The sequence below is a fragment of the Galeopterus variegatus genome, unplaced genomic scaffold (assembly GCF_000696425.1).
Source record: "Galeopterus variegatus unplaced genomic scaffold, G_variegatus-3.0.2 Scaffold6566, whole genome shotgun sequence".
In the NCBI taxonomy this organism is placed as follows: domain Eukaryota; kingdom Metazoa; phylum Chordata; class Mammalia; order Dermoptera; family Cynocephalidae; genus Galeopterus; species Galeopterus variegatus.
In genome coordinates, this window is record NW_007732677.1 from 27,358 (window position 1) to 35,395 (window position 8,038).

Sequence of the window (8,038 nt, forward strand, 5' to 3'; positions counted from 1 at the left end):
CGGTTGGCCAGGTTGCTGAGGGCCTCTTTTGTTGGCCAAGGAGGGTGGACAGAGGCCTGGGTACTCGTGTGGGTTTAAAGCAGGTGACAGACGTGGCTGGAGAAAGCATGGAGGGGAGGGTGGCTGTCCTGAGAAGAATCCAGACTTGTGCCCAGGCATTCATTTTAATTGGGTCCACGGAGGCCAGTGAGTGGGCTGCCAGTCCATTGTGCAGGAGAGAAGCTGAGGCCCAGGTCCCACGTAAAGCGTAGGGAAGGGCTCAGCAGTGCAAAGGGAGGATTTCTGAGAGAGTATGGGTGGGGTAGCGGGTGAGGGCAAGTAGCATCTTGTCAAGTGTTTCCAGGCTTCTGGAGCTGTGGGTCCTGCCTGGGTGAACCAGGTGTTGGCCTAGGCCTCTGCTGGGGGGAGGGTTCTGCTGTAGTGGTGAGGGGGCTGGTCTACCCCCCTCCCCCCGCTGGCCCCCACCCAGGGATGTTTAAGCTGGCTTGAGGGCAGGGACCATGTGGGTTTCATTTTTATGTTCTTCATCTCCCCCTGATCCTAATAGAACCTCCCAGGCCTCTGAAAACTCTCAGAAAATATCCGTGTTACCAAAACCCAGATGTTGATTAGGGACTGAGAGGAGATAGGAGAAGAAACTGTTTCCTGGGGCTTTTAGCATTTACTCATTCAACAAACGTGTATTGAGTGCCTGCTACGTACTAGGAATTATAGGGTGTTGGGGGCACAGGGTGGACCACTTTTAGGAACACTGCTGGGGAAACCAAAATAAACAGACGAGACAAGTTGTTTTTATCTCATTTGGTCTCAGAACAAGCCTGTGTTGGGGGCTGGGCCGGTGTTACCTTACCCTGTTCCCAGTGTCACAGACAAGGAAACTGAGGCTTAGGAAGGTTAAATAGCTTGCTTAAGGTCCCACTCTAGAAACAAACAAACAAACAAAAAAACCAAAACAAAAAGGTCCCATTCTTAGGCAGTGGCAAAAGAAGGGGAGTCAGTGAGGCAGCTGCCTGGCCAGAAGTGGCAAAAAGTGGGCTGGAGCTCAGACGCAGTGGCCTCTCCTCTCCCTCTGCGTGGTCCACCCCAGCCCTGGGGCCTCGGCCTCCTTCCACGCTTCTCTAGCTGCCCTTCCTTTCCTGCCTTTGCCTGGGGTTCCTGCTACCTGGACTCTGCCTGGACAAGTGTGAGGGGGTAGGAGAAAGAGGCTGCGCCTGCCCAGCCCCCTCATATCTGTGGGGCCTGCCCTTTAGCAAGCCGGGACGCTACCAGTCTTCACCACCAGGCTGAGAGGTGCTTTCCCCCAGGACTGCTGACCTGCCCCGGGTCCCCCAGCCTGGCCTGCAAGGGCCGGGCCTGGGATCCAGGCCTGGGAGGAGGTGCTGCTCTTGCCACAGTCTGGGCAGTCAAGGTTGCAGTTCTCAGCCGTAGAAGGAAGGGCCAGTCTGCAGGCGGCTGCATCCAGGAGGCTGCCAGACAAGAAGGATGAGCTGCCTCTGCTGGTTTCAGCCCCTCCATTGTCCTGGAGCAGGATGAACAAAGCCAGCAGGCTGGCCAGCAACCCCATGCCAGGGGCCCCCCTGGGCAGGTCCTGCTGCCTCTCACCTGTCCCAGCTTAGAAACCAGGAAACTGCTCACTGCTTCCCCAAGGGAAGCTGTCCCCAGGAGCAGCCTGGTGGGGTCGACCAGCTGTTCAGTGCTGGCAGCTCTGGAGTATGTACCATTTCCACTCTGCTTCAAACTTATTCTTCTATTCCTGACCCCCCTTAAGAAAAACATTCATCTCTGGGCTGGGCTAGGTTTGGATTCAGCAAGTTGGTATGGCTTCTCCAAGTCTGTGACATGCGGTGGAAGGGCTGGAAATGTGGATTCCCAGGGCTGGGTGGCTGCCCCTCTTCAGGCCTCGGTGTCCTCTTCTGTAAAATGAGATAAATACCTACCAAATCAAATTGCTGTGAAAATAAAGTAAATGTGATAGAGGAACCCAACACAGTGCCCTCAAGGTCAGCAGTCCCTGGATGCCCTCGTTATTACAAGAATCAGTTGTGTCTTTGCCACACTCAGGAGATGGCTTTCTGGGGATCTAAAACTTGATCTAAAGCTTGGACCTGAGCTCCACCCCTTCCCAGTGCTTTCCCAGCCTTTGCTTGGATGCCTCCAGGGGCCATGAGCTCATCCTCTGCCCCAGTTGGCAGCCCCAGCTCCATTAACAAGTGTTTGCTGCCTCAGTTTCCTCCTCAGCAGTCCACAGGTCCCTTCCTCCAACCCTGATGGCTGAGATGAGCCCCCCATGCGGTGGAAGGGCTGGAAATGTGGATTCCCAGGGCTGGGTGGCTGCCCCTCTTCAGGCCTCAGTGTCCTCTTCTGTAAAATGAGATAAATACCTACCAAATCAAATTGCTGTGAAAATAAAGTAAATGTGATAGAGGAACCCAACACAGTGCCCTCCTCAAGGTCAGCAGTCCCTGGATGCCCTCGTTATTACAAGAATCAGTTGTGTCTTTGCCACACTCAGGAGATGGCTTTCTGGGGATCTAAAACTTGATCTAAAGCTTGGACCTGAGCTCCACCCCTTCCCAGTGCTTTCCCAGCCTTTGCTTGGATGCCTCCAGGGGCCATGAGCTCATCCTCTGCCCCAGTTGGCAGCCCCAGCTCCATTAACAAGTGTTTGCTGCCTCAGTTTCCTCCTCAGCAGTCCACAGGTCCCTTCCTCCAACCCTGATGGCTGAGATGAGGTCACCTCTGCTGGGGGCTCCTTTCTGACCCCATCCCCCACCCCCTCTCTTGACCAATCCTCCTCTCTTTGCTCTTGCAGAGATTTTGATTCACTTTCCAAGGACAATGTCTTCGAGAATAACTGTTTGGTGAGTCCCCAGACAGATGGAAGCCAAAGGGGTTGTGTGGTGTGTGTGTGTGTGTGTGTGTGCTGTGTGCTGTGTGTGTGTGTGGTGTGTGGTGTGTGTGTGTGTGTGTGTGTGGTGTGTGTGTGGGTGTGTGTGTGGTGTGGTGTGTGTGTGTGTGTGTGGGTGTATGTGTGTGGGGGGGTTTGTGTGTGTGTGTGGTGTGTGTATGGGTGTCTCTGTGTGGTGTGTGTGGTGTGTGGTTGTGTGTGTGGTGTGTGTGTGTGGTGTGTATGTGTGTGTGTGGGTGTGTAGTGTGTGTGGTGTGTGTGTGTAGTGTGTGTGTGCATGTGTGTGTGTGTGGTGTGTAGTGTGTGTGTGCAGTGTGTGTGTGTGTAGTATGTGTGTGCGGTGTGTAGTGTGTGTGTGTGTAGTGTGTGGTGTGTGTGTGTGCATGTGTGTGTGTGTGGTGTGTAGTGTGTGTGTGTGTAGTGTGTGGTGTGTGTGTGTGCATGTGTGTGTGTGCGTGTGGTATGTGGTGTGTAGTGTGTGTGTGTGTAGTGTGTGTGCATGTATGCATGTGTGTGTGTGGTGTGTGGGTGTGTGTGGTGTGTGGTGTGTGTGTGTAGTGTGTGTGCGTGTGGCGTGTGTGTGTAGTGTGTGTGTGTAGTGTGTGGTGTGTGTGTGTGCATGTGTGTGTGTGCGTGTGGTGTGTGGTGTGTAGTGTGTGTGTGTAGTGTGTGGTGTGTGTGTGTGCATGTGTGTGTGTGCGTGTGGTGTGTGGTGTGTAGTGTGTGTGTGTGTAGTGTGTGTGTGCATGTATGCATGTGTGTGTGGTGTGTGGGTGTGTGTGGTGTGTATGGTGTGTGGTGTGTGTGTGGTTGTGTGTGTGGTGTGTGGTGTGTGTGTGGTTGTGTGTGTGGTGTGTGGTGTGTGTGTGGTTGTGTGTGTGGTGTGTGGTGTGTGTGTGGTTGTGTGTGTGGTGTGTGGTGTGTGTGTGTAGTGTGTGTGTGTAGTGTGTGTGTAGTGTGTGTGTGTGTAGTGTGTGTGTGTGGTGTGTGTGTGTGTAGTATGTGTGGTGTGTGGTGTGTGTGTGGTGTGTATAGTGTGTGTGTGTGTGGTGTGTGTGTGTGGTGTGTGTGTGTAGTGTGTGTGTGCGTGTGTTTGGTGTGTGGTGTGTAGTGTGTGTGGTGTGTGTGTGGTGTGTGTGTGTGTGTGGTGTGTGTGTGTGTGTGGTGTGTGTGTGTGGGGTGTGTGTGTGTGGGGTGTGTGTGTGTGTGTGTGTGGTGTNGTGTGTGTGTGGTGTGTGTGTGTGTGTGGTGTGTGTGTGCGTGTGGTGTGTGTGTGCGTGTGGTGTGTGTGTGCGTGTGCTGCAGGTAAGGCCCTGGCAGCTCCTCTCCTGTTTCCCATTGGCCCCCTTGCGTCTGGAACATCAGGGTTCCTCCTCCTCCAGGCTCGGGGTGGGACTTGAGCTGAGGGGAGCCTACAGTCACCCCATGCCACCAAGCGGAGCTGGGCCTGGGCTGGCGGGCATCCACTGACACTACCTCCTCCTTCTCCTTCTCTTTCTGCTGCGGCTGCACCTTCCCGCACCCCAGGCCTTTGAAGTGGCCGAGAAAGAGCTGGGGATCCCCTCTCTCCTGGACCCTAACGACATGGTCTCCATGAGTGTCCCTGACTGCCTCAGCATCATGACATATGTGTCCCAGTATTATAACCACTTCTCCAGTCCTGGCCAAGGTGAGAGGGGACCCGGCTCTTCAGGGAGGCTGCTGACCCTGGGGGAGGCCCTGGGATATGCTTGTGACTTGTTTTCTGAGCTGCAGTCAGGTGGCTGGGGAGGCAGCACATCATCCATTCACTTGATCATTCATTCAAACATTTGCTTTGTTTGTTTACTCTCTGAATTATTATTATTATTATTATTTTCTTTAAAATTTTTTAAAAACATGACTGGTAAGGGGATCTTAATCCTTGACTTGGTGTTGTCAGTACCACGCTCTCCCAAGTGAGCTAACTGGCCATCCCTATATGGGATCTAAACCCATGGCCTTCGTGTTATCAGCACCACACTCTCCCAAGTGAGCCATAGGCTGGCCCTGAATTATTATTATTTTTTTGTGGCTGGCGAGCGATTGAATCCTGGACCTTGGTGTTATCAGCACCACACTTGAACCAACTAACGAGCCTCATTCAAACATTTATTGAGTAAAATAGCACTGTGCTAGGTCCTGGGGGTAAGCTGTGAATGTGATGGCTGCTTACAGTCTTGTGGGGGAGACAGACAACAAACATATAAACTCCGAAATGAACAAAGTAATGTCAGAGACAAAACAGGGTGAGTTCATCTGTTGTATGTGTTCACCTCCCCGACACCCAGCCTCATATTCTGTTTGTGGATACTTGCCTGGGTTTTTTTCCTACAGCAGGGAAATGGCTCTGTCCTGTGGGGCTGTGCAGCATCCCACAGAAGTGACTTTCAAGGCCTGAGAGCTCTGTGGGTACCAGGCTCTGTGGGTGCCAGTGACCGTGGGCACATCAGACTGGTCCCTGCCCTTGAGACTGGGGAGCTGGAGTGGGCTACAAGGTTAACTCTCTGCTCTGAGTCAGGCCACTGGGCATCCCCATGCAGGGATGTCTCCTGGGGGCAGCTGGGCCTCCCCTTTTGCAGAGAGGAAATGGGCCCAGAGAGGGGAAGCAAGGAGCTCAAGTCACACAGCAGGAATGAGAATGCAGGTGTCCTGAATCCTGCACTAGGTCATTCTGTCCAGGGTCCCAAGTGGACCTCATTTCAGTCCTACCTTCTGCCTCTGCTCTCCATCTGGATGATCCCAGCCCATCCCCTTTTAAAAAAAGTGTTTCATGAAGTCAGGGGTTTCTTTTCTTACTAGAAGTGAAACACATTTACTCTAGAAAATTTATTTATTTATTTGTTTGCTTATTTATTTATTTTTTAAAAGATGACCGGTAAGGGGATCTTAACTCTTGACTTGGTGTTGTCAGCACCACACTCACCCATTGAGCTAACCAGTCATCCCTATGTGGGATCCGAACCTGTGGCCTTGGTGTTATCAGCACCACACTCACCCGAGTGAGCCACGGGCTGGCCCAACTCTAGAAAATTTAGAACATAGAAAAATATAAACATTAAAATAATCTGTGATTCTCCCTTTGCCTGATATAACACTAGGAATTAAAGTTATAATTAAACAAATCACATTATATGTATTTTTTTTTTTTTTTTAAAGATGACCGGTAAGGGGATCTCAACCCTTGGCTTGGTGTTGTCAGCACCACGCTCAGCCAGTGAGCCAACTGGCCATCCCTATATAGGATCCGAACCCGTGGCCTTGGTGTTATCAGCACCGCAGTCTCCTGAGTGAGCCACGGGCCGGCCTACATTATATGTATTTTAATAGAAATTAAAATGAAAGTATTTCTAAACACCAGAGTCTTTGATGAGAGGCAGTCTAGGGTGGGGGTAAGGAGGATTCACAATTTTCACTCTGCTGTTTACTCTCTGGGTGACCATGAGCCATTTACTTAACCTCTCTGCCTCAGTTTCTCCTGTGCAGTGGGATTAGGATAGCATCCATCTCACAGGGTTGATGTGAAGAGTAAATGAGGACATGTGAAACTGTGTCCGGCCCTTATTTAGGACTCAGATTAGTATTCTTGTCACTTATTTCTTTTTTCTCTTTTCTTTTTTTTTTAAAGATGACCGGTAAGGAGATCTTAACCCCTGACTTGGTGTTGTCAGCACCAGGCTCACCCAATGAGCTAACCGGCCATCCCTATATGGGATCCGAACCCGGGGCCTTGGTGTTATCAGCACCGCACTCTCCCGAGTGAGCCACAGGCCGGCCCGTCACTTCTTATTTCATTGATCAGAGTTCAGCTTGCATGCTTAAGAATCCCATTTTAGTCTTATCTCCCAGAGGCTTCCTTGTGGCCAAACCCAAATCTCTTTCTACTAAGCTCATCTCTGCTGGGCCGCTCTTTCTGGGACCTGTGGTGGATGGGGTAGGGGCAGCCCTTGGTGGTGCCCACTATGTTCCCTGGTCCTCATTGGGCACCTGGTGGGTGAGGGTAGCCCTGATACCCCCAGCTCCCTGCACTGTGCCTGGCTGGGAGAAACACCTCGCCCTGCGAGGATTCTCGTTGATAGAGGTACAGCTTGTGCTTTTCATACAACTTGGCTTCTCAATGCAAACCATTTTTATTCAATCTGCCACTCAAGCAAAGGAAACAGTGATATGTTCCAACCCTGGAAATGGCTGTTCAACTGCCCCAGATGGTCCTATACTGTACTTTCTGGGCAAGTAGATGCATTTCAAGGGTGATTTTGACCAAAATTGACTTTAACCAGATTGGGGAACTCTGGAGCCTGCCCCTGGCTGAGACACACTGCTCCATGCTGAGTGTTCAGCTTGTGCCAGGCTCTGTCGGTGCCAGTAACCCCGGGCATAACAGACTGACCCCCACCCGCGAGGAGCCACAGCCTGGTTGGGGAACCAGGGCGTGCGTGAAGGAAGCCCAACAGATGTGGGGAATCAGATGAGGGGCACCTGCCCCCCTGGGTGGCAGGGGCAGGTATCATCAGGAAAAGTCCAGCTTCCCAGCGTGGCTTCAAGGGACTCTTCCCCTTTAGCCTGAGCCACTCCCTGTCACATTCCTTCACTGGTAAGTCTTCTTGCTGACCTTCCTGCCCCTGCCCACACCCTGGCAGATTCTTTCCTGCTCCTGCTCTTATCTTCACATCTTCCTCCTCCAGGCAGCCTGCCTTGATATTCCAGCTGCTCTCGTAGCCACCCACCTAGTGGTGAACGTGGCCATGAGGTCTTATTCATCTTTCCTCCCGGGCAGACCATCTCTGTCTAGTTCACAGCTATGTAGCCCCAGCACCCGGCACTTATTTAACAAATATTTATTGAGCTCCTACTGTGTGCCAGGCACTGTGCTGCTGCTGGGGAGACAGCTGAGAGTGAGACAGACTCATGGAGCTTGCATTCTAACGAATGGGGAGAAGAGAGAAAGCAAAGCATAGTAATATAATTCCAGATGAGTCCAGTGAAGGAAAGAAAATAAGGTCAGGGGATAAAAAGTAGTGGGGGCAGGGAGTGGCTACTTTAGATGGGTGGTCAGGGAGGGCCTCTCGGAGGAGGTGACATTGTTGCCCCCACACTGGTCCGCAACGGGAC

General features: G+C 52.0%; 1 protein-coding gene across 1 annotated transcript in view; it reads left to right on the top strand.

Moving 5' to 3' along the window:
* MICALL1 (MICAL-like 1) overlaps positions 1-8,038 on the top strand; it is a 30,019-nt gene that overhangs the window by 680 nt on the left and 21,301 nt on the right. Inside the window, exons 3-4 of the mRNA XM_008591020.1 lie at positions 2,813-2,861; positions 4,436-4,577. Of these exons, the coding sequence (XP_008589242.1) occupies positions 2,813-2,861; positions 4,436-4,577 (191 nt within the window). The remainder of the gene's footprint in view (positions 1-2,812; positions 2,862-4,435; positions 4,578-8,038) is intronic.